This window comes from Triturus cristatus, chromosome 5_2, assembly GCF_964204655.1.
Source record: "Triturus cristatus chromosome 5_2, aTriCri1.1, whole genome shotgun sequence".
NCBI classification, from domain to species: Eukaryota; Metazoa; Chordata; class Amphibia; order Caudata; family Salamandridae; genus Triturus; species Triturus cristatus.
Window position 1 is genome coordinate 693802738 of NC_140588.1, and position 26832 is coordinate 693829569.

The 26832-nt window shown below is 44.7% G+C and overlaps 1 protein-coding gene across 3 annotated transcripts in view; it reads left to right on the forward strand.

Annotated features, from left to right (window-relative positions):
- OCRL (OCRL inositol polyphosphate-5-phosphatase) overlaps window positions 1–26832 on the forward strand; it is a 566508-nt gene that overhangs the window by 238855 nt on the left and 300821 nt on the right. For all 3 annotated transcript variants that reach the window (XM_085607761.1, XM_085607762.1, XM_085607763.1), the window contains 2 exons: window positions 2272–2388; window positions 23103–23290. In XM_085607761.1, the coding sequence (XP_085463887.1) occupies window positions 2272–2388; window positions 23103–23290 (305 nt within the window). The remainder of the gene's footprint in view (window positions 1–2271; window positions 2389–23102; window positions 23291–26832) is intronic.

Consider the following 26832-nt stretch of genomic DNA (forward strand, 5'->3'; position numbering starts at 1 on the left):
TGAATGTCTCGCAGAAGCCGAACCTTCGGAGAACCTGGAAGAGAAAGGACCAGTCCACCCGGTCAAACACTTATTCCGCGTCTAGACCAAGAAGTACTGCGGGAATCTGCTTTTTGGTGGTTTTTTCTATTAAGTGAATCACTCTGCGCTCATTATCGTGGGTTTGTCTGCCCTTAATGAATCCGGATTTGTCTGGATGAATCGGTTCTGGCATCAAATGGTGTACACATAAGTTTTACTGCGGGTAGTTCAAATTTAGTGGGGTGGAGAGGGAACATGCAACATCAAAGACAGGGTTTGCATTGGGTTGAGGAAGGGCACTATTGTGACGCTTGCAGGGAGGGTGGGGAGCGGCAGACGCTCTGGTTAACCTCTTCAGTGCCCATGACGAGATAGTCTCGTCATGGAGCACGGTCGCGCTCTGCCCATGACGAGACTATCTCGTCATGAACCCCACCCACTAATGAAACGCCCGGCACAGGAGGGGGAAAGGGCGTGGCACAGAAGGGGTTAAAGGGTGGTGGTTAACCATGCACAATTATACTGTCTTGGGAGTTTCATGAGCGTTTTATGTTATCTGCTTTGTGTCTTATGTAGAGAGCGCGAAAATAAGGTCTTGATTAAAATTAAACTGGGACCTGATATTAAAATAATTTTCAAGTCACAGTTCATGCTCTAACTGTGAGGAATTCTTGCTGAAATATCTGCAAGAATGATGTGATCTAGAAATGTTAAATCAATATCTATGTTGTCATTGTCCTTCGTAAATGCTGGTTTCTGAATAGCTGTTAGGCTTGTTTTGTCCCTCCTTTGTACCGCCCTATCTTCATTTGTAACCTCCCATGAGGCCTGGCCCTTTTACTTCGGTTGTTACACCGTACGTCTTCTCTAGTCTGTGTGCACTATTTTATTTAATGAGTTTCTCTTACTGCAGGAGGGTCACTCATGCACAGTTGTGACCACCGGCTTGTTTATTTAACTCGTAGCAAGCGGGGAGCTCTTTAGGAATCATGGGAAACAGAAGGGGCAACTCAGCGAAGCCTTCAAGCATTTGGAATGCAATAGGTCTCGCATTTGTGAGAATTAAAGCTGTTGGTATTGTAAATGATGCCGACTTATACCCTACTTCATTTTGCTACTGATCTCTTTTTTTATGCAATGGTATATCTTTCAATGCTAATGTTTAAGTGGAACTTGGTATGCATAAGTACTTAATATAAAGTCCTTAAATCAGCATTGCTATAACAGTACAGCTTTAAACATTCCGAAAATTGTAATTTCCGAACATTTACCAGAATTTACATTTCCTAATATGTGAGTGAGGCTACGTTGCAGTAAAATTCGATAATGTGCTGCATGGCTAAATTCTTATAAGGTCCCAAAGGCGAGACCGATTGCATTGCAAATCCTTGTTCTTTACAAGTGACTGACCATGTTTAGGTTGATAAAAGGTTCCTCGCTGCACAAGAAACCATCTGAAAGGGATTTCACAGTAGTTGATTATTCTACACCAGATCCATCAAGAGGTTTACCTGGGTGTGAAACATTTATCTCCAGTTGAATTGTGGCGTCTTTTCAGAGCTGTATTTTTGTTTAAATTAGGTCTCGGATTCCAGAGTAATATATTTGGTCGCCTAAGTATCTCAGTCGCACTGTAGAGTTCACAAAACAATTAACAGATTGCTAGCAGCAGCATAAGCGTTGCATCGTTTAGGGATCACTTAGTGTTGCACTTGCATCCTATAGTAGCTTTGCAGTACAGTAGCAAACATCATTTCTGTAAGGCAACTTACATCCCTTGGTATCTTGTACTAACTTAAAACATGTTGATCTTTCAGATTTTTCTTTAATATGTCATTCGACAGTTCTTTTAATTTGTGAATGGAACACATGCTTGGGGTGCAATACGCATATGTTTGCATTTTTTGTAATAAAGTATTTTCTGTGCAAGGGAAGGGGTTACAGTCACTTTACTTTCTATCTTATGTTTAGCAGTAAGTCCAAGAAAAATGTAGCTTCCTTCACACGGAAATTTTAGAGGATGTTGTCGCTATGTAGTTTGGGATTTAAAAAAATCTAACATGTCATTGGGGACCATTTGTATTTGCATTCTAAACTAAATTCCATATTTGAAGTGAACATTCCCATTTGGAACAGCAAATGTGTTAAATACTGTAAATGTAAGCAACACTGTTGAGCTAATAGCCACTGTTCTATGTTGATTATTTGCATTTCTGTTTTGAAATACGTATTATGATATTACTGTTGCAGGTACGCTTGATTCGACTCGTTGGAATGATGCTTCTTGTGTTTGCCAAAAAAGAACATTGTCAACATATTAAAGAGGTTGAGGCTGAGACTGTTGGGACAGGGATCATGGGTAAAATGGTAAGTCAATATTTGAAATTTAGAGGATGGCCTACATCTCAGTAGTTTGTCTTCTATGCCTCCTGTCTAAAGGTGAAGCCGAACAGAAAGCTTAGCGGTTGTAAATTTTCCACCCACACATATCTTTCATTAATTTTTTGTGCAGTTTATTTTTTAATGTATGTAATTAAATTTGTTAAGCAGAAATGTAGGCACCATTGGTATTTTGGGTAATATCACAGAGGAGCCTGCATCTGCGACTCCACACATATACATGGCTAAATTTTAAGAATCATTTGATGGAGTTTCCTTTCAAAGTCCTATTCACTTACTAATAATTTGAAGCTAATCTTTTATAAAGCAGAAAGGTTTTCTGTTGTGAATTTCTGACAACTATAGAACCTATTTACATCCCATGGAGTGTCAATAGAGTTTTCCCTATATTTCCTTGAGTGAGTAAAGCGAAAGACTGCATTTGCAAATGCAGCTTTTCCTTGTTTTTCCTGTGTAGGAAGTCCTCTACCACCCCACCAGTTCCCATCTGAATTAATATGGCTTTCCGTTCACAATAGTGACAAGCATTGGCATAGCCAATAGGTCTCGCCTTTTGGAGGTGTAAGTAGATGGACGATGTAGAGTGATTGTCCTTGCTGCATTTAAATCAGCCGGAACTATTGAGCTGTGAATTGCTGTCCCCAATGTATTAAAATATTCATCAGCTCTATTTAATAAATGTTTGTAGCCACTCATGTTTACACTACAGCACTTGCAGAAGAGTGCTTCCTATAGGAAATATTGGAATAAGTGGCGCACCTTCCTGTACAGTGAATCGCCTTGAATTACACAGAGAGTGCAGTGGAGGAGACAGAGCTCTCCGAATTGACAACTGTATCCGATGGGCAGAGAACACAGAGAACCACAATCATTGCGACTAGTAGATTCGACAAACCCTGCATCTTGCAACATTCCACGTGTGATCCTGCCCAGGTGCTGCTGCCGCCTAGTGACAGAACTGATATTGATGTTTCAGTTCATCGTCTTTATTTGATGCTGTATTTTCAAGCTTGTCTGCTACATATTACTTCATTTGCGTTATTTTGCTGTTGAAGGCGCAGCTCTTTTTTGTGACTGCAGTGGAAAGCTTGCTATGTATTCACAGGGAGACTCAACCTCTGACGTGCTTCTCCTAAGTCAACAAAATCTGACATTTTTGGTCCATGAAGTGCAGGGGGCGAGCAGTGGACTTGCAATACGTTCCTACACTTTACAAGCACTGCTGAGAAGAAGGCGAGATAGAGCTATGGTCGAGTGCTGTAAACAGTGGCAGAAGGAAACTTAATGGGGAGGGAGGGGCTGCAAAGTAAATGTAGCCCCCTCCCCTCCCTCCTAGTTCCGGACGCATTCAGTAGCTTTAATGCCAGCGGCCTGCCTCCATTGCACAATGCTGTAGGAGGATTCCCCCCCCCCCCTGGAGCTAGAAGGCACAGAGGCAGCGCCAGCGGCAGAGTAGAACGGCGCCAAGATAGCCCCACATTTGTTTCTGGAGCTGAAATCCGTCGCGAAAGTGACTGCGCTGGGTTAATTAGTAACCTGATCCAGGAATGCAGCTGGCACACTGCGCGCCGGTGCTTGCTCCGCCCGCTCCCAAGATCCATAGGCCATGGGAGTGAATGTTTACAGAAAAGGCGGGACATACCCCCGCCTTTGTCCATTTGCGTGCTTTCATTTTTGAAAGCTACACGCAAAGGCCAATGGAATGTGTGGAAGGAGTCCGACCCAGACGGAGAAGTCTGGAGTGATTCCAAGAGACCCTGGCTAAGCTCGACCTAAAAACCACTCTTGCTTCTGAATTTAATTGTTGTTTTCCCTGTGCTTTGATGGTAGCAAACCCCCTGGTAAACATTTGTGAATGCACACTATTTTTTAAGATTGTTGGTGTGCAAATCAGTGTTTAATATATCCCCAGGAAAATCTCATTCTCCTTTTTTTTTTCTTTCTTCTATCTCTTGGCTTAAAGTGGGTAGTGAACTCAGAGGTGAAGTACTGGAGGCTCGATTTCATACATCCGCTTCAGTTAGTCACACAATTGAAGTCCCTTGTGTCTTTAATCTGGGCATACAACACTGAAAGGCAGCATCTACCACAACACTTATTACGCATGAACCAGTAACACCAGTATTACAGCACAAGTTCCAATTATTACATTTTCCAATATGTTGACTTCCATATTAGCGTGCAGTAGAATGTACTCCAACACTAGATTGCTCATACGTTCACATGCTTGAATCATTCCCTAGCTGCAGGCTGGGAAACTTTGGTACTTTAAAAATAGAAATGAACAGTATTAAAAGGGCCATAGACCCAACAACACTCTTTGTTTAGTAATACATCTGCCTCATTTGAAACAACTCTACTTTGGCCAATAAACAAAGACGCTCTCTTCTCCCTTCCCTCCCCATCCCCATAAAGCCATTATAGCTCAGGTTGAATAGCACAACCGAGAAGGATAGATAGATGATTTAGCGAGCCTCTGACTGGGTAGGAGGGAGTGCCACATGTGAAAATATGGAAGATGGCATGCTTGAGAATTCGACTAACAGGTAACTAGTTTCTTCTCATGTAGTGAATCTTTCTGAGATTCACACGGTTGAATCCGAATAGCAAGCAGCATAATAATCTATTATTAAGTGGGACGCAGGCTCAATTTGAAAGGCACCCGTTAAATATTACCACTTGATTCACTGATGCTTCTACCTTTGCATTCAGATCAAGGCAGTAGTGGTTTGTTGAACATATGTCTGCTTCTCCAAGTTGCTGTGTATCTTCGGTATTGGCCCTCCAGGGTAGAGTGCAGCTTTAGCTAACATACTTCTTGTGTAGTGCACAGTCACCCTTCCTCCTAGGGGCCACTTTACTTTATTGTGGTAGAATATGAAGCACGTGATATCTTGTGTCAACAGGGGTTGTCTTCTTCCCGGGCAGAAGATGCAAAAAGCTGATATGTTTTTCTGATGTCACTGACATAACTTGAGGTATCTGCGATTTTCCAGTGAATGGAGATCCCTCTCTGCGGGCATCAACTAGTTTAGAAAAAAAGAAACAAAGAAGTTTAATTTAGGTGGAAACCTGAAGGGTCCTTAGGCACCAACTTCATGTTATAACTTAAGATGAACTCCTTAATGCAAGAAAAGTTCTCTGAATTTTAAAACCTGAAACTCTCACGCTATCCTTGCTGACATATTGTTTGCTTGTACAAAGGAAGTCTTCAGAAGAGCGATCTTGAAGTTGCGCATTGTGAATATGTTCAATAGGTGCAGCATCACATGGCTCAGGGTCTGTTCAGTTCCCATGGAAGTGGTGATAACTAAACTGGTGGAAACACCTGAAACCGACCCTTTCTGAATTTCCTAATAAAACATGTGAGTGAAGAGAGCAAGAGGGAGCATTACTCACCCTCCTGAATCTTAACTTCCTATCATGTGCACCTTTATTAATAAGTACTTCAGACCATGTTTAGCGATTTGTAGTTGGTATGGTAGCAATTGGTGCAGCTGCAACGTGACCGCATTCAGTCCTTTCGAGCGATACCGCTCTCACAAATGATTCCTTTGTAGGTTTTTGTTGTAGCAGGATCCGTTGAATGCTCCAGTATCGCCCTGCAGTCCACAGAAATATCCATGTTCCCAAATGTTTTGCAGTCTGGAACCAGGCGAGTAGGTTGGGTAGATTCAAAAGAAAGCAGATAAACTGCCTGACATTTTTTTTATATACATATCTTTTTATTGGGTTTCCTATTTTTATTAAATGCAGGGAAAACATACATAACATTTGAGATAATATGGCTCGTTCCTGCACATTAAACAGCATACATGGCAAGCATGTCATGTTACAATATACATACAATGCCTCTGGACCAGAAACAACCAATCCCATCTTGCGGTATCTGGGGAAACGCAGAATGGAGTAGTTAGCTAGGACAGCCTCTGCCATGGGTCTCGTATTTTTATACATTTTTAAGGGCAGCCCCACTCCAAGTAGATTCTCTCTTCCACTGCAGCGCAGAAGTCCATATATCTGGTCCATTCGGTCATAGTATGAACTGCTGGATCCCTCTACATGCAGGGTTGGTTCATGTTTGGCGCTGAAAGATTTCCTAGCTAAAATAATGGAAAGTTTCAGTTATACTAAGGACAAGGAGGCGAAGATTATCCTCCTCTTTCATTATTCAAAGTCTCCGTCAGCTTCATTTGAACATTAACATCAGAACTACCTTTCCCATTTTTTTTTTATTTATTAAATGCAGGGAAAACATACAGAACATTTGAGATAATATGGCTCGTTCCCGCACATTAAACAGCATACATGGCAAGCATGTCATGTTACAATATACATACAGTGCCTCTGGACCAGAAACAACCAATCCCATCTTGCGGTATCTGGGGAAAAGCAGAATGGAGTGGTGAGCTAGGATAGCATCTGCCATGGGGCTCGTATTTGTATACATTTTTAAGGACAGCCCCACTCCAAGTAGATTCTCTCTTGCACTGCAGCGCAGAAGTCCATATATCTGGTCCATTCTGTCATAGAGGGAACCGCTGGATCCCTCCACATGCAGGGTTAGTTCATGTTTGACACAGAAAAATTTCCTAGCTAAGATAATGGAAAGTTGCAGTTATACTAAGGACAAGGAGGTGAAGATTATCCTCATCTTTCTTTATTCAAACTCTCCGTCAGCTTTATTTGAACATTAAAATCAGAACTACCTTTCCCATGAACACCAGGGAAAAGGAAGCATCAACATTCAGCCAATCATCAGTCCCAAATGGCAACAACATTCTTTTCTCTCGTTCTCTGCCTCCTCATTTTTCCTGCGACAAACACTGTTCCTGTGTATCCTGCTACTCTTGTTCAGAGTATTCCTTGCCTAAAACCCAAATAGAGATTCTTACTATTCTATTTTCGCATATAAGGCATATTTCCTATCAGGAAAAAAGCCAGAATATTATCAGTCTAAAACCATTAGAAGCCAATCTAATAGCCACAAACACATTGATAGTAATATCCATGCTGTGACATAGTTTATACCTTGTTTTAACTATAAAGGAAATCTACTATACATTGTGCTCAGTTAGAATAACCACCCATTTTCATAATGGAATGTGGACGGGGAGGCTATACTTAAGCCGTGAGTGGGATAAACCTTGCGTCTTAGTCCTTAATAAAATTTTAACTTTTCATTACATTGGCTGGGAAATATTTAATTCTATGGCTGGACAGGACGCAAAGGTTAAGCAAGTTCAAAGGTTACTTACCACCACAGAGTCTATATTCACCACCTGCTTAAAATAAAACCGCTTAAAAGTGGAATCCGAAGACCAGTCTGCTGCATTCAGAATATCTTCCAACCTGGCCCCCATAGCAAAAGAGTTAGACGCCAAACCCCCTCTGGTGTAGTCGGCACCAAAATCTTTGGTATCTATGCCTGGCTTTGGCATAATCCAACGGATCAACCTGGCGATAGTCAGGGAGGAAGTAGCCCTATGCAGTTTAGTGAGGACTATGAGAAGTTGTCTCTCAACTGCTTGGTGTAGCTTATCTGTCATGGCCATGTGCACTTTTAGGTATATTACCACACCGGATATGACATGACCTTGAATTGCCTTTCATTTGCATGGATATGTGAAAAGTAATCCTGGTGGGAGTGAACACCCTACCTGTTATGTCTAGTGGTCTTATTTTAAAATCTTTGGCACAGTATAAGACACAGCAGTCTAGCTAACTTAGCAGAAATCTCTTTCCTGGAGAGGTATTTATTGGCCCTCCAAAAGGTAAAGAAATTCAGAACCACCTTCACGTTCCAAAAGACAGAATACCACAGTTCCGGCTGCAGGGAGCGGCCTAACTAAGGTGGCTGACCTGAATGTGTTTACCGACCTTTGCTTCATTCAAAGTTCTGACAGATTTGCCTTGAAGTTCAGGATGTGGACAACATTTGCCCCACGCGATACGGATTCCTCTGGTGGTACCAGCCCATTCATCCAGACCAAGGCGACCTACAGCGTTTGATGGTTCCATTATCCCGAACCTTGGGTAGGAGTGGTTGAGCATGGTTCGAAAGTCCCAGGACTCTTCATCACTCCCTGTAATCCTCCATCGCTCCCTGTAATCCTCCATGCCATTAGCAAGAGTGTGTTGTCCATTATCAGGTGATGCGAGTTCCCTGACTGATCCAGAAGGAGATCCAAAAGAAGGGGTAGAGTGATTGGAAAGTCACAGAAATTTTCCATTACAACTGAATACCAAACTTGAAATCCCCATATCTGGATCACCAGTTCCGCTTGCAGTCTCCACACTTAAGCCTCTAGGCTGGTTATCATCAAGAAGAGGGGAAAAGCATGACCCTGCTCCCTTTTCCATTCCTGGAGAAATGCCTTGTTAAACCTGGCATCCTTGGTGTCGTTTCCCCAGAAGGTTTGCTTCCGGACATCATGTTTTTAACAGTTATAATCCACATTTGTATAATCCACATTTGTAAAGCGCGAACAATCACCCGTAAGTGTCTCTAGGTGCTGGGGGCCGTCGGGAAGATTAAGCAAGCTATTGCCCAGAGTCACATGGTGCTGGAGTAATCTGGCGCCGGGAATCGAACCGTGATCCCCAGATTCCGGAGTCAGTCGCCCTGGCCGCGGCGTCACACCTCTTCCCGGTATGCTGGGTACTTTTTCACTGCTAGTCTGGGCTAGAATGCATGTGCTCTTTACTTAGAACATGATAATGTTGGTTTATCCACAATTGGTGCCTTCTAACGGTCTCTAGAATGTACATCTAGAGTGGGTGACAGCTGGTTGCCTGCATTCCCTGTAGACAGCCACACGCAATTGAAGGATAGGTGTGACTGAGTGGCCATCTGCATGCTGATGGGTCATCTCGAGCAGGGTGGAAGGGAGTAGCATCACACCTACACAGAAGGTTGCATACTCCCTGTAGTGTGTCTGGAGCCAAGGCAAGAAAGAATGGGACTCTGTTCACTTCAGAGCATCTCTTTGAAGTCTCCCCCACTTCAAAGGCCCAAAAAGGTTTAATTGCTTGACTTCGGACACCAACAAATCAGAACATTTCTGGAACTGAGAACATTCTTACAGGAAGAAGGACGGCTGTCCTGCTGGAGAGACTGCCACTTTGCTGAACTCCTTTGTTGTGTTGGCCTGCTGCTTCTTGCCGTGGAAGGAGAAGGACTGAACCTACATCCCAGAACCTAAGAAATCTGCATGGGCTTGTTGGCTTACCTCCTGTTTCTTAAGAGATATCAAAGATTTCAATTCCATCTTTAAAACAGCACCTGGACTTTGCTTTGCCGTAAGTCGTGCCAACCCTGTCCAGAGCCCTTGGAAGTGAGTATAAAGTGCTGCAACTGCCAGTACCCACGCATCAACATCATTGTGCCGGTCGAAACCGACGCATCCCCACCGTTGCGGCAACCCGATCGATGCATCGCAATTGGAACCACCTCATTGCCTCCAGAACCGCCACTTCGGAACTGATGCATCCCCGCCACTGCTTGGAGAAGATAGATGCATTGCCTCTGCAATGTGGAAACCCGGTGCCTCGTACTCTGAACTGTCACTCCTTTTTGCTCACAGTACCGACACCTTACCGCCGCTGAGTGGAGAAATCCGGTGCATCACCCCAACTGCTTGGGGATCACCCAACTCATTACGTTTTTTGTGACCAGGATCAAGTTACTTTTGCTTAGCAGACCCTGCGTGGGTCCTGTATCTGGCCCACTCAAGCAAGACCAATTAAATCTATTAATGCTTACTGCTTTTTAAGCGCTATTTTTGCATTTAATCTTTAAAAATTCATATCCCGGCTTCTGCTCATTGGATGTTTGTTTTTGTCTTGTTTTATTCATTAAACTATTCTCTTTTGTTCTAAACTGGTGCAGAGTCTTTTTGTGTTGTTTTCACTTTTACTGTTTGATGTGTTGCCAAATACTTTACACATTGCCTCTTAAGTAATGCTTGGCTACTTTGGCCAAGCTACCAAAGGGTAAGCACAGTTTAATTTAGGCTGTGTCTGACTTACCCTGACTAGGATTGTGGGTCCTGCTTGGACAGGATACATACCTCTGTCAGCCAGAAACACAATTTCTAAAATGCTCCAATCATGGTTGCCCCCGGATCCACCCTTCAACTGAAGTACCTGGGGAGTTGATGGTCTAGCCTTGAGGCAAAAGGGCCGATTGTGCAGGGGCCCCACTGAGTCTCTGCTTGGTCAAAGACATCTGCCTTCAGTTTCCTGCTGCTCATGTCGCACTTATGGCCTGAGTGCCAATCCAGCACATCATTAGAGGTTCCCGGAAGGTACTCTGCCGTCACCAATATCTGGTTGTCAAGGTGAAAGTCTCAGAAGTTATTTGCCAGGATCCCTAACCTTGTCCAGCCCAAGTGGTTTATTTAGTGCCCTGCCGCCATGTTGTCCTTCTTGAGAATATCCAGGCATTGTACCTTGCCCAGCACTGCACCGCGAAGGAGTCTGCCAGGAGTTCGAGGCAGTTGATGTGCAAAAGTTGTTCTTGAACAGACCGTTCTCATCCTGTGGAGACCTCTCCACATCAAGTACTCCAGCCTAAATCACTGGCTTCCAACTCCATAATCGGAACTGGTTGGTATCAGAATACTGCCCTCCCAATCCAGTCTTCCATATGGGAGAGCCACCAGGTTATCTACTGGCGATAGGGGCACTTTTTACAACTATATGAGTCCCTTGCACAAGTGATACACCTTGTGTGTCTGTAATACTATGTGATGGAGGGGACCTGGTAATATGGCCTGCATTGATGAAGACAGAAGATCTACCAGGCGAGCAATTTGCCTCAAGGAGGTGGACAGCCTGGCCATCATTTTGCAAAGCTCCTGATTAATTTCTGCCATCTTCCGGAAGGGAAGACTGAGGGTTTCAACACGGTTTGTGATGAAGCCCAGATCAGTAGTATGATGAGTTGAGCAGAGAAGCGATTTCTTCACATTTACGATGAAGTCCAATTATTCCAGGAGTGAAACAGCCTTCTGGAGGTGGTTTCTCAGGGCCGACTTGCATTGATCCATCAATAGAATGTCATCCAGTTAGTCTCCCAAAGGCTGAAGGTATTCCATCACTGGTTTGAGTATACCTTGGTGAAGCACCATGGAGCCGATGAGAGGCCGAAGGGAGAGAGGTGAATTTGTAGATTTGATCCCCCCAGAGGAATCACAGAAACCTGCATTAGACCGGGTAAATGTGGATCATTAGATGCACGTCTTTGCGATCCATGCATGCCTGGTCTTAACAGGTCCCTGGGGAGGTGAATACCCTCCATCTGAAATGGTGGAAAACCACCAACTCATTGATCACTGGCCAATAACTCCTGTTTCCACCAAGAATATATTACTCTGGAAACCCAGGGCTGCAGGGTGGTTAGCATTATAGCTCCTTTTTCTAGAAGGGATAAAACCTCTGTTAATGAGGGAATAGTCCTTGTCCAAGAACACCAGGGGACAGGCCTCCACCTTTTGTATCAAGGTCCTCTATCTGGAATCCCTGGACGGTTTGCAGCACCTATGCATCTGAGATCAGTTCGACCCAATTGAGTGCAGAAGCAGTCAGTCGGCCTTTCACACTTGACAGGGAAGAATGGAGCACACTTACTGTTGCTTGCAGACTAGGCGCCACCTCCATAGTACAGACCTCTGGAACCTCTCTGTCGTGGGTATACCCTTTGTGTTGAAGAAGCCACTGAATTTTTCAGAGTCTTCCCTTTGCACGGTTTTTGATCCTTGATCCAAACGGGTAGTATTCTGGGTGTAGTGGCCAATTTAGAGCTGCCTGCCACGACAGGCACTAACAAAAACCTTTTGGGTACAAATTATTTTGGTTGAAGCCTGCGCCATTTCAGGAGAGGTGAATGTGGCGACATGTTTTCCTAGTTCTTTTATAAAGGGATCTACAAAGAGACCCCCTGGTTCCACTGCACCCACTTTGGATGATACCAGACTTCCCATTTTTGGGTTAATCTTCATCAATGAGAACCAACGTCGTTCTGCAGAGGGGATCGGTTGGTATTCCCTAGGAAGACCACGCCCTTTGGGCCCAGCAGAACAGGATTTCTGGTGTTATAGGAGAGCCAGACTCTTTAGCCTCTTGCACCATGTCCAGAATCTTCGTGATCGGAGTTGTGATATTCAGGAGTTTAACCTTGCACGAGCGGTTGATGCCCCTCTTGGGGTCCCAGATATACTCTGTTAAGACGTTGGCCATTTTGTCATCTATTTCGGTTGTGTGGGTGACTTTCCCTTTCCAGTGATGGGCGGAGACACTCCATTCGTGGGTGGCTGCAGCTCTCCTTGTCAAGGGGCTTGCAGAGCCTACCCACCACATAGGCTGCCACCGTATCAGCCGGGGCCCATTCAGAGGACTGCAGGTGGAGTATGACCCCATGAACCAGCATGTCCGAAGGCTTTGGTTGGCTTTCCTCTGGTTTGTCCATGGACTCTTTTATTAGGTTGGGTAAGGACAATGCGTATGGGCCCCATGACCATTCATAATCCCACTCTGCATTAGAATTTCCAGGTAAATCATCCTGCCCCCCCCAACCCCGTAGTCTGGTGTTTGTGGCCGTGACGTCACTGAAGCTATGCCCAAGGTGTCTGGGAATCGTGTAGGAGGGTTCTCATCCTAAGAGCCAAGGTGGCTCCCCGGAAGGCCCTCTTCATTCTGTCAAAGGCTCGCAAATCAACTCCCCCCTTCATGTTTTCTCTTCCCTTTGGCCTTGCCGGTTACCCAATGCATTGTAGTGGCCGGGGAGTCCTTTCCTAGGGAATCTGTTTCTAGCACTCTTGCTCCAGGTGTAGGAGCTTTTGTTCTATGGTGGTGATAACATAGGACACCACATTATATACAGAAGCATCCATCCCCTCATAGAACTCATCCCCAAAAGGTAGGTAGGAGAAGATTTTCCACTCTGGGTACGACTCTGTGGAGTCTTGCATATTAGGGCAGATTCTGTGGCTCGACAATCCAGGCAATTTTAGAGACATCCAAGGGGCTTAATCGGGAGCTATGCACAGGGACCGAGCGCCCAGATGGTTGTGTGAGGGCTTGCATTCTGGTTGTGTGTTTCAGGAAGTGCTGTAGAGGTGCGGACGGTAATTTTACGGACCCTGGCAGGCGAAGGACAAAAGCAACAGTGATACAGACCCAGTCAGGGCATCAGACTCCAGGTGCTAGCCGGATTAAATTTTTAACAATACCGAGGGTACCTCCCTTCTCTCGTATCAGAAAATCCTTTAGAGCTGAGCACGCGTCAGCAGCGGATGGAGAAAAAACAGGGCGCTAACTGATCCTGCGTGTGCTGGGTGTGCCCCCTTGCAGCTGGAGGACTGCTTTTTGCTCTGTGGCCCGCTGCCAGAAAGAGATGAAATTACCAGGTATGGAGTGCAGTACGTTCCTGCGGCTCTGTAGGGAACAAAGCGCAATAAGAACCATCAAGTAAAACAGTTCTACACCACAATAAAGGAAGAATTATAGAGCCTGTTGAAAGGAGCTACGGTGATCTAACTGATGGCTGCTGGAGCAGCGAAGACAGAGGAGGCAAGAGAGACAAAGGACCATTGCTGCCATTTGGGACTGATGATTGGCTGATTTCGTTACTTCCTTTTCCCTGGTATTCATGACACTGATAAATTGGTTGAGTTTGTAGAGCATCTTAACAGTAATCATTTTAACATCAGATTTACTTACGAACACAGCAAAGAGAAAATTGCCTTTTTAGACACAGAACTGTATATAAGAAATAATCAAATTCACAGCAGTCTATACAGTAAGATCACAGCATGTAACTCCATTCTACACGCATCCAGCGCTCACCCTACACATCAGATTAATGCAATCCCCTATGGAGAGCTTGTGAGAGCAAGACGTAACTGTAGTGAGGAGACTGAATTTGAAGAATGTACAGATACAATGATGAGACATTTTTAACAGAGAGGATATGATAGACATATCCTAGAGAGAGCTCAGACTAGAATCAGTAAAATGGAAAGACATGAGACTTTAAAAGAGAAGATGATTAAAATGAAAAAAGAGGACAAAATAAGGATGGTCACAAACTATAATAGCCTTTCAAGTGTACTCGTGAGGAGTCTCAACAGACACTGGCACATCCTAAGAGAGGACACTACTCTGACCGGGTCCATTAACAGCAGACCAGAAATAACATATAGAAGAGGAATGTGTCTCAGAAATTTACTAAGCCCGAGTTATCCGACACCCAGAGCTGACACTAACTGGCTCACATCACATATGGTGGGATTCTATGGGTGTGGACATTGCACAACATGTAAATGGGCTAGCAACAAGAAAGTTGAATTTAAAGGTACTGATAACAGAATATACCAGATTAAGACCAACATCAATTACAACACACAATTTGTCACATACATAATTGAATGTAGATGTAACAAAAAATATGTGGGTAGCACAATAAGAACATTGCATGAGAGGATTGGTGAACATATGAGGGCTGTTAAACAGGGTGACCTCAGATACCCTATCGTGACACACATTGCAGAATGCTCTTCACAAGGAAAAAGTAAAGGTTTTCTATTCTATGGAATAGAACAGACTATTAAGACTCCGCAGGAATGAGGCTTCATGGGTTTTAAAATTGCGTACGACTGACCTGGGTATGAATGTGGATCATGAGATGCACTACTTCTTAGGAAGATGAGTAACAGTTATATTTTATATAATATGTCTTCATATTTCAGCAATATACACCTATATCATTGTAATTTGTATGTATTTCCATTTAGATAATGTATTAAAAATGTGGATATGTGATTGATACAACACTAGTCACTGACATGCACTCTCGAGGATCGATCCAAATCAATAATTAGGTAACGGGACTTATGAAGTTAAAAATACATATCACCATTGAGAGACCACAATATTACCCCATCATTAGATTACTTAATGTGCCGAGGCATATACAGTATGAGCATTTAGAATTATGAGGGTTAGTATACTATTGAAGCAGCACAAATCCGGTGTCTTGTGGAATAGATTGGATAATGAATAACCTACATAGAAGATTTATGTATGTGACAGATAGCTTAATCGATCAGACTGGAAGATAGCACTACAATGTCGTGGATATACAACCTATACGGGGATGCATTAATATTACTTATTAATTTATGGTACTTAGATATTGTGGTCTGGTTATTTGCATGCCTGGAACATAGGGTTTTAGGCTACAGTTTATGAGCGAATGCTCAGCTTAGATGGCGGATGTGGTTTACGTACCGAGACTGGTCTATCTATCGAGTAATATCACCAAAATGTTGTGGCCCGTGTATCTGAACACTTACAAATTGGTTTTTGTCGTATGCTTAACAATAAGATGACCGTTTTAAGATGGCGGCTTTGTTTTCCTCCTGCATGTTCACGTCGAGATGACGTGGTCACGTGTTATACACGTAGATGTTAAGAACTGTAACTGTCGGATGCCGGTTTCCGCGCCGTGAGGTCAAGAGGACACGGATCGGCGGCTCTGAACTAGGTAAATGGGGACATTTAGATATATAATCACATCGGCACCATATTAAGGATAGTATTTTATGTACTCAGATCTCCAAATATAGGATATTACTGAGTCGGGTGTTTATTTTTCACTCTCTTAGATCGCACAAAGGACAGCGGTGAATACAGTGATTGCTTAATCGTATGCTTAGCAGCATTATTAAGTACCTCGCGCCACAGGATAGTGTGGCCTGGAATTATCGCCGCACTGAATGTAGGTCTTACTTTTAAAATTGGGTTTATTTTAAGATATGTTATGCAGTATATTGATCTAAAAGTGAAAGATCTAGACAGAAAGTGACACCATTTCTCGCTTATGTCTCTTTTCGTTTTGACAACAGATTACGTCAAAGTGAATTTTAAAGGTTGGTTTGATGAAGTTTCTTTATGACTTATGGTCTACGTGACACTAGAGGTGTTTCTTTTGGGGTGTTTTCTGCGATGATGCGCGCTTACTTATTATCACAGTGTGACACTTGGGTGTGTCTCATCTATTAGCTATATTGTACATATAGAGCTCGATTCTAGCACATATTCTCACGTTGTTGCCATTTCATGTGCCTAACAGTGTTTACCTCGGACCATATAATATTGTTTTTCTTTTGTATGTGGTTGGCAGCACGTATACACTCTTGCATGAACCAACACAGATAGTGCCTTTTGATCACTAATATCCATATGGAAAGTTTCCATGGGACTATCACTGTGGTTTTTGGTATTATTTAAGTTGATGGGAGCGAAATAGTAATTGTACAATATTCCTTACCTAGCCTTGAAAAAGTCGCATGTACAACCATACGGAGGCGACGAAACACGTGTTGGCTTGGGAACAGTTCACTATTTAAAGCCTGAAGAAAGAATTAAAGACAAAGAAAACCTTGAAATCTAGTGTTTGATCCTAAATTACATGAAACTGTTGTTGCTTTAATTTCACGTGTGCTGGGGAATTCTTAACATGTTCTCTTGTTGCTTAGGCCACAATTTTTGAGAGGCAGGTTGTTCTCTCATCCCTACAGCACCGCACTACATCTGATACTAATCATACTTGCCTTGTGGAATTACCTTTTTGGCACCTGTACCCTATTAACTATACCACCTTGTCTTTATATAACCTATTCCCTGGTATTCATGGGCAAGTTAGTTCTGATGTTAGTGTTCAAGTAAAGCTGCTGGAGTGTTTGAAAAAAGAGAGATTCGCATAATCCTCGCCTTCTGTCCTGCCATAGATTCAACAAACTCCATGGCACTAATTTCTTACTCGCCCATTCGTCATCCCAACCCATCATAATCCCCAGCAATGCAAGATTTGGATCCATTGCGAGGCCCACACAAGTCACCTGAGCCAGAGTGGAGTAAATTTACAACCAGTAACAGTGGACATCCGGACACATCCAGACCATATGACAGAATGTACCCTCCTTACCCCCCTCAATATCTAGTTCAAGTTGGGTTGGGGCTGCAACCCATTTCATAAAAGCGGGCAGGCATATAATCGATACTACGAAAATATTTGAATTGAATGAGGCAGAGTCTTGCTGAGTTTACCTGTACCCTGGCGGCCATCCTTGTCTCAGACCATTCATCATCCTCCACTAGACCCAGGTCAAACTCTCATCGGTCCGGCGTGTCTGTATTGGGTTGGTCAGGGTATCAATCAAAGCTCTGTATAACCTGAAGCTTGCTTTTTTCCTTGATACTGAAGGACCAATTAGGACTCCAGTGGGGCTGAAATTGGCAATCCCTTGCAGACGTTCCTTTGAACCTTTGAGTGCATGCCTGACATGAGGATTGCCGAAGAATTGTGATTTGCGCAAATTAAAGTCAATTTTCAACTGGCCAAATGTCTTTATGCTTGAGGTGTCCCATAGGTCTCCCTCCTTTGATATCCCAGTGGTATCCCATCTGGTAAAGCCAGTCAACGGTGAGTTTCTTTCATTATCCGACCTTGCCACTTAATGTCTGATTGTCCGGTGCCAGCACTCTAGAGCAATTTGAGTGAAGGAGAGCAAACCCCATTTTACACAACAGCTGCATAACTGGGACAAGAGGTGTAGCACACCCGTTGCTCACCACCTCCAGACGTACTGCAGTGTTGGCCTTGTCTGCCTAGAGCCCATCGTTGACTGGCAGAAACAGTAGGTGGACATGTAAAATGATTGTATGACTACCGGTCAATGTTTCTGATTTGGGTGAATTGATGTCAATGGAAAGTCATGGAATTGTACTTTACTTTTTTGTATCGGGAAAGGAGGCATTAGACAGCCTTGAAGGCACAGAGAAGGCACAGTGAGAAAAATGTGTTGGTTCAGACATTGAAGATACTGCGCAATTGTTTTGATCTAGTTTGTTCTAAACCACCTTTTGTTGATGCTATAATGCCATTGGCAAACAAAACCTCAAAATGATAAGCTGTTAAAGTTTCTAAGTAAAAAAACAAGCATTTGCAATGCAATAGGTCTCGCATTTGTGAGAGTTTGAGCTGTTGGCTTTGTAAATGACAATGCCTTTTATTTACATGTTGGTTTTGAACCCGAGGTCAGAGGAAAACTGTTATATTGATTAGGGTGGGTGAGAGAGGTAGAGTGTATAGGCAGTGTCAGTCAGTCAGTCAATTACTTTTATTCGATCAGTAAAAGATCATAAAAAGAGACAAAACAAACATAAAATCACAATACATAAAATACAGGGCAAAAATACATCAATTACAAATCTGGTAATGGAAAACATAATCAAAATTTAAAAATGTGAAGAGAACATATTTCATAGGTTCAATTCCAAGTTAAAAAGAATAAATAAAGTGTAGAGATAAAATTTCCATCTAAAAGACTAACAGGGATGGAATACTCCATAACTACGGGCCACCGTCCGTCACAACCGCATCAATTATGTTAAAAGTAGGCCGCTCTCTGGCACGCTTCTTACTGATCCGAACAGCTGCGACTAAAAAGTTTGCTACATAAAAAGCAATAGTAATGTTAGGCAGGAGTTGCAAGAACAGAAGCGCTGGCCGAACCTGAACATAGCCAGCCCCTTTAAGTAGAGGTAACAAGTATTTTTTGTCCTAATCTGTGCAAAATGCTCACAAAACATAGTAAAGTGTAGTGTGTCTTGGCAAGAAAAATTATCACAGTCACATGGGGTAGCATTATCAGGGGTAGCCCATGTGGGATAAAAACCTAGCACAAAATGTATCAAATTTAAACGGAATTTGATCAGGAGAGACCTGTGAAGTGGGCTGGTTACAAATGCCAGGTAGGGTTCAAGACCAGGAACGGTGATTAACCCATAGTTCCTTCTCACTACCGGCTTGTTTAATTCAATGTCCTCCCTCTCGGCCATTAATCGTGTCAATAGTGCGGTCTTAATCCCCATGATGTCCTTCTTATTGATACGGTCAGGGGAATTAAATAACTCTGGTCGACCCACTGTACTCAACATCTTTTTAACATATACTAGCCATGGAATTGTGTGGGCTCTATCCAGGGCGAGGCAATCCTTGAGTATTAGATGGGTTAAAAGAATGTCTTGGTTAAGCCAGGTTTTTAACCAACATATAACAGGTGCCACTTTGATTAAGTCAACAACAAACCCCAAACCCAATTCTGAATGTGTTGTAAAAGTGGGTGTGGACTGGGAAACAGACAGCAAGGATCTTAAAAACTTGTTTTCCACCCTCTGAATGGTGTCATTATTAGAATAGCCCCATATGGCAGAGCCATAGGTGGCTATTGCCAAAGATTTAGCTTTATAAACTTTCAAAATGGCCTCCAGGGGGCGAGTACCCAACCGTTTGGCAAAGCCAAGTATAGCTGCAGCAGATCTTGCCATTGAATTGCCTTTTAGTTTATGTTGAGGGCCCCATGTGCCTTTCTCGTCGAAAATGACCCCTAAATAGGTGAAAATTGGAACCCTTTTGACCTCGTGGCCTAAACAAAAAAAGGATTTAGATTTCTTTTTCCTATAGGCAGTGAGTTATGGGGAGGAGGAGCTGTCAGAAGTGTGGGGTGAGCTGTGAGTGAGGAGGGAAGGGGTGGCTGTGAAGGGAGTGGGAGCTGTGTGTGGGCAGGGTTAGCCCTGGGTGAGGAGTGGGAGGGTGTGAGGTGCAGAGGGGGCTTGTCGGTGAGGTTGCCAGTGAGGTGGTCTGTGGTGTGCACAGGGATGGCGGCAGTCAGTCAGGAGTCAGGGGGGTGTACTGGCTTCCCTGGGAGGGGTGAGCTGTCAGTTACAGCAGAGAGCAGAGCAGTGAATGAGGAGAGACAGAGCTGTCACCAAGGAGGGGCTGAGCGGAGGGGACTTGGCACTCACAGGATGCGCGGGCTCCCTCGGCTGTGTAAGAGCCTGTAACTCCTCGACTCGAGGCTTCACGGCGCCTTCGATGTCTTTTTCTGACTCTAGTGCAACCTTCCTGCTGAACGAGGTAAGGCCGAGCTCCCCTGATGACAGAGAGAGGGTGGAGTAATAAAGCGGGAGGGACCAGGAAGGGGCAGCAGCCATAGGCAGTTTGCCCCTCTCTGCTGCCAAAATGCTAGCCATTTGTTTTGAGATCTGCACCTCTACTCCCCCATCTCCAGTGAAACAGTCCTCCTCCCCCAACACACACACTCTCCGACTGGCAGCCATCAGTCTGAAGTGAATATCATGCAAAATATACCGCTTCTCAACCAAAAATAACTGAAATAACAGCGACTGCTGGAGGGCAGGAGACAGAGGGTGGGGGGGTTTGAGAGGAGGTAGTTTGGCGGTGGGCAGCCCAGGGCAAACCTGGCAGAGGGAATCCATGGGCAGGAGCGAGTCTGGTGGCGTAGACAGATCAGTTCAGATGGAGGGGTCCAGTTTCCGACGGAGACAGTGGAGAGGGCGGCGGCGAGCATGGGCTGACAGGAATCTAGGGAAAGGGTACTGCTTTCGCACCCTAGATATGTACATAGTATAGGGGAAGGGTCTGACATACCGTTTCAAAGGGAGGGTGGAAATTGCACGGGGAGGGATGTGAAGAGACCGACTCGGATGGCGGAAGAGAGCGACGACCTTAGATAGGTGGAAGACCACGGAGAGTCACTGAAGGAGGACAGGGTTTGCCAGAGAGACAGAATGGGCAGGGCGGTGGAATCAGGGATTGGCCGAGGACGGGAAACAGCATGTGACAGAGGCGGGCAAAGACCGGGCCTAGGAGGGCCTCTGGGTGAGACAGTGAAGAAGAGGCAGGCATGGGATGGCTCTAGTCAAAGGAATGGCTTGGTAGTGGCATGTTGAATCACAGGTAAACAAACACTAGGTGGTAAAAGGTAAGGCTGAGAGGAGGAGATAAAGACAGACTGGCACGGAGCGCTGCCGAGGGAAGGGGAGGGGCAGACACAGTTTGACAACAGACGTAGGCAAACACATGCTTACTGACGCCCGTAGTGAGGCGCTCAGAGATTCATTTTCAAAGCGACGTACAGAGCACCGAACCCCGCCAGAATCACTTAACAACAGCAGCTGAGATTGCCAGAATCTCTGAACCGTCTGAATTAAAGTATCAGATCTGCAGTGCGTGCGCTCCACGCTGTCATGTGACAATTTACAAATACAACACAGCACTTAAGTCAGTGGCAGAGAGCAGGCTGCCTGGCCTCAGCGTGGCCAAAGTTTATTACATTTAAATTACTTGCTAGTTCTGTCAGACTGTCTCTGTCTGTGTCTGCTTCCCGGTTCGGCGCCGCCCGCGGCTGTGAGAGACATGGGGACCCGCGGCCACTGTGCATGCCATTGCTGCCTGTCTCCCAGCCCGGCCACAGCGCTGCCTGCGCCCGCGATCACAATCTGTCTCATTCAGAATCTGCGCGGCGGCCATGGTCAGTCAGTCAGTCAGTCACTGTTTTCGGTCGATGCTGCGCAGCTGAGGCAGCTAGCTGGCCTCCTGCCGGGTAACGGGGGTTCGTTTATGCGCAGACAGCAACGCAACAAGAGAGGACTTGACTCTCAGATTCGAGTCTCCCGCCGGCCGCTTCTGTTCTGACCAACCTCACTTCCTTCCTCCTGTGTACTTTCAGGACGTGACGCGCTCTGCAGAATGCAATGCAAAGCAGCGTGCCGTGCTCGCACAGCATATGCGTGCATATCTCCTGTCCGGGCGCGTGCACATGCCCTGTCCGGGCAGGCACGCCGAAGGAAGACCGGGAGGGAACAAACATGCTTCCCTCCCAATAGAAAGCATGGATTTGGTGGGCACGCCAATAGGAAGCGTGGGTGGAGCTTCCACCCTCGCTTCGCAAGCCAAAGCGACGACATTAGATCTCGCCAGGAGCGTTGAGCGCATGCGCCGCATCGCTAGGCGAGACCTAAAAATGGACCCCAGAAATTCTATATTTGAGACAGTCAATTAAGGCAGTTGCTTTTGAAAACTACTTAATGAGAAATGATCCCTTGTGACCAGAAAAATACATCTTTTCTTGGGACATTATCATTTTTCAGGATACCTAGCTAGGCAGGATATATATAATACTAAGAGGGAAAGCCAAGACAGATAATGGGTAAGATAAAAATGTAAAGGTATCATCATCACAGCATGCACATGACTTATGGGATAGAGCAGAGGGAAATAATGCAGGTAGACAAAAACAATTCTGACATTTAAAAAACAAAAATGCATCAAAATCGTGGACATCCCACAACATGACACTGTCATTTGTCCCAAGACACCAGACAGGGCCTCATGTCGGCTTACTTGGATGTACAGTTAAATGCAACAAACATCTGGTAATTTAGAAAAGAACGGCCAAAATTAAGCGCCAATACAGAAAATTACAAAGCTTGGTAGGATAATCGGATCCTGAAAACAGTATAGGTAGGAGGAAATTTGGACGTGGAGGCAAACTGAGAAGAGGGATTTGTGATTAGATTTGAAAGTTTTGAAGCACATTGTGCGTCCCTCTGATTAAGGAAAGGTTGGCCCATAGAATGGAGCCAAATGGAGTTAAGGCTTGTTACTACATTTTTGGGGGGTGATTTGGTAATTTTGAGGCTTTTGGTGTTGCATTTCGCATGAACACATCTGTCGAGGACAAGTTTTTCAGTATAGTTCACCAGTGTTTTCAGTTTTGGGTTGATTAATTTTTTTGTCTCTCTTTCAGGGCAATAAGGGAGGTGTTGCTGTGAGGTTTGTTTTTCATAACACTACATTCTGCATTGTTAACTCACACCTCGCTGCACACGTGGAGGATTTTGAGCGTCGGAATCAAGATTATAAGGATATTTGTGCACGAATGAGTTTTATAGTACCCGACCAGAATGTACCCCTGCTCAATATTATGAAACACGAGTGAGTATGATGTACTGGTTAAGCAAGCCTTTGGCCTTCACACTCATTGTAATATTACCTCGAGTAATTTGTCTAAGGATGACTTCTACTGTGTTCTTTTATTAAAATGTCATCGTTTTTGCTTTCACCCATCAGAATGATAGCTGCTTTAACATAGCACAGGAGTGAGACTGAAAAAGATTCTAAAAATTATAATCACACTAAATTGTCCCATAGTTATAAAAATGATTTGGTGAGTTCAAAGATTTAAGTCTGTGGTCTTCAAACTTTTTCTTGAGTGCCACAACTTCCTCCTCCATCCCAAGTGTAATCAAGAAAAAAGTTCCGTCAGGACCCACCAGAATGGCAAACATGTATTTTTTTTTCTCAGTTATTCTGTACAGTTGGCAGCACTAAACATGGTCAACAAATGAAACATTGCAGTTATGTATGTTGTTCCTTTGAAAATGCAACCAATGTTCATGTCTCTAACTGTAATGTAACTCAAGGATTCCTAAGGGCATCTTATGGAATGTGGGGTGACCTGGACAACCAGTGGAAAGTTGCTAATGAGCTGGTCCAGAGGTGGTTGTGGGTTTACATGGTGGATGCATTCAAGAGAACCGAACAAGTTACCTTGCGTGTTTTCTTAACATTGGCGACAAGTTTAACCATCCACAAATGAACCCTGTGTGCAAATACCAAATTCGGATGCCTGCACTGAATGAGGAAAGGATTGTGAACCTCTAAAGGGGTGAGTGAACTACTGCAGGCACTCTACGGTTTGAACTCTGGTTAATTGAATTATTTACTTATTGTGACTGGCGTTTTACTGCATACCTTAAAAACCTCTAGTAGTCAAATGCTGCACTTGAAGCATTGGAGCACGAGCACTGACCTAGGGATTGCACCGCTGCTTCTGACAGATGTGATTACAGTGAGTTCCCCGACACGAGCCCTTGACGTTGCAGCAGAACTCCGCCACCGCTTTTGCTCGTCATGTGCAGTCTTTTGGATTTAATTGAAAAATGCCTGCAATGTGCTGTGACTCTCAGCACAAGGACCAGAATGCTACCGGTATTCATAGTGACTGCTGCATTTAATAGGTGCGTACGAGCGCATAAGTAAGTGCCACAGAAACTAGAACACGACCGGCGTGATGACTGCTGCTTTTAATAAATGTGTATGTGTGTACAAGGAAGTGATGGCCCAAACTTAAGTGGAGTCCAGTTCGTATCAGGTGAAATTAAGAACTTTCTTGATGAACTGACAATTGAACATTGCAGCACTTAGTTGTATGCACCCCAGGCCAATGGTATAGTAGAAAAAATGAATATTCTGGTGAGGGGATTGTGCTCAGGCAGCTGTGAAATGTAGAATATCTCTCAGGATAATCTTGAGAGAAGTTGTGGGCACACCGTACCATCCCCAACACAGTTAAAAAACTTTCTCCAGTCTATTGTTTGAAGGGACAGGTAGCTGGTTCCAAACTCAACCCTAGGTGGCTGGAGTGGAAGAGGGAGATGATGAGCTCCAGCATGGGCATGGTGGCAGATCATCAAAGGGAATACAAAGAGTGCTAAGATGTTGGACATGGTACTATTCACAGAAATTGGAAGATTGGAGAAAGTGTGTATGTGAAAAGACCAAAGTGTGTTGCCTAAGGTGAATACAATTTAATGGGACCTATCCTTGTAGCTGAGGTCAGAAAGAATGTTGTGGTGCTGGAAAATGGTGAGGTGGGGAGCATATCATGTCTGGTAAGAAGTACCTTGCTGGTAGAAGGGAAGCTGAATGAACAGGTGGTGAACCCTAAACATTAGGTTAATGTTGAGCATAAATCAGTGACTGTTTTACCACATGCTGGAGCCCGTGTCAGGAGACCTACTGACCTCGGGGATTATGTGTTAATTATTTTGCTTGTGGAAAAGAAAACGTGTTAATATTACGTGTACTTGAAAATGTAAGTATACTCAGTTTTGCATTTCCTGTTCCTGTTTTGTGCTGCAACAGAAGAAAAGCAACCCGACGACGACTGTTGACGCCACCACCGAGCCGCTGCTTGCACCGCGACCTGTGGGCACCGCACTCCCCACCGCCTCGCTTCACGCCGAAGCTTTGGCACTGCTGAGAGCACAGCCGCCGCGCTGCACCGCAACCCTGGTCTCACCGGCGACGCCTGTTGATGCTGCCACCGAGCCGCTGCTCGCACCGCGACCTGTGGGCACCGCACTCCGCACCACCTTGCATCACGCGGACGCCTTGTCTTCCCTGACGCCGCCACTTCCTGCCGAAATTGACGCCACTGCTTGCACCGTGGTTCAGGGGCACCGCTCGCAAGTTACACGACGCATCGCCCTCATCCCGCACCGCAGCCTTGGTCCACCGACGCCGGCACCATCGACTCCCGCTCGTCAGCCGACGACAGCGCTTCAGCAACGACGAAGATGCTGCTTGCACCGTGACTTGCTAGCACCATGATGAGCACCGCCTCCATCTCGCACTGCGACCCTGGTCTCACCGGCGCCATCTGACGGTGCCACCGAGCCACTGCTCGCACCGCAACCTGGGGGCACCGCACGCCGCACAGCTGCCCTTCGCACAGCAGCACTCAATGCCTGTTGGCGCCAGTGCTCCTGATCCCATCAGAAAGGAGCTCGACCTGCAACGCGAGTGACTTCAAGGACCCCATCGCCCTGCATCTCTGAAAGGTACTGTTTGCGGGTCTTCCCGACACCGTAGCTGGCCTGCGGCCGCCCGGTCAGCAAAAACCGTTTTTGGATTTGTGTGTTCACGAAGCCGTGGTTGCCCGGACGGAGCTATCCACACAAGGAACTCTTTTTAATCAACGTATTTTTGAACTGTGACCTTTTAAGTATAGTATTGTGGATTTTTATTGTTTTGGTCTTGTTTTAATCATATACAAATATTGGATATTTTTCTAAACTGGTGTGGTGTCCCTTTGTAGTGCGTACACTGTATTACTGCTGGTTATGTGCAAATGTTTTACACACTGCCTCTAAGATAAGCCTTGCTGCTCGTGCCAAGCTACCAAGGGGGTGAGCAGGGTTTATTTTAGATCTGTCACTCCCTCATGCTGACTAGAGTGGTCGTTTTTGCCTGGCTTTGGCCCACACCCTCGCTTATCCAAAATCCCATTTCTAACCTCTTAACAAAAAACATCAATTGCAATACTCCAAACAAATTGTTCTTCCCCACAGAATCAAAGGCCTTTCCATTTCTGTTGAAGGCACTGCGGCATCAGTTGCTTTCTCCTAGACTGTGGAAAATATGAAACAGTGTCTATGTTTTTAAGGATGTAACTCTGCGAGGTGTAAATCCATTCAAGTACAGTTAGACTAGATAAGGTAATCCTTCACTATTCTCTTGGCTGGGAGTTTACCCAAGATTTTGCGATCTGAAATTATCATTGGCAGTGGCCGACATGATTTCATAGCAAGTGGGTCACATAGGGGTTTATGCAGGAATGTGAATATTGTTTCTGTTGCGTGTGAGGGTAGGACTCCTTGTTGAGTCGGACGGGTCTTTAGGTAAAATTTGTA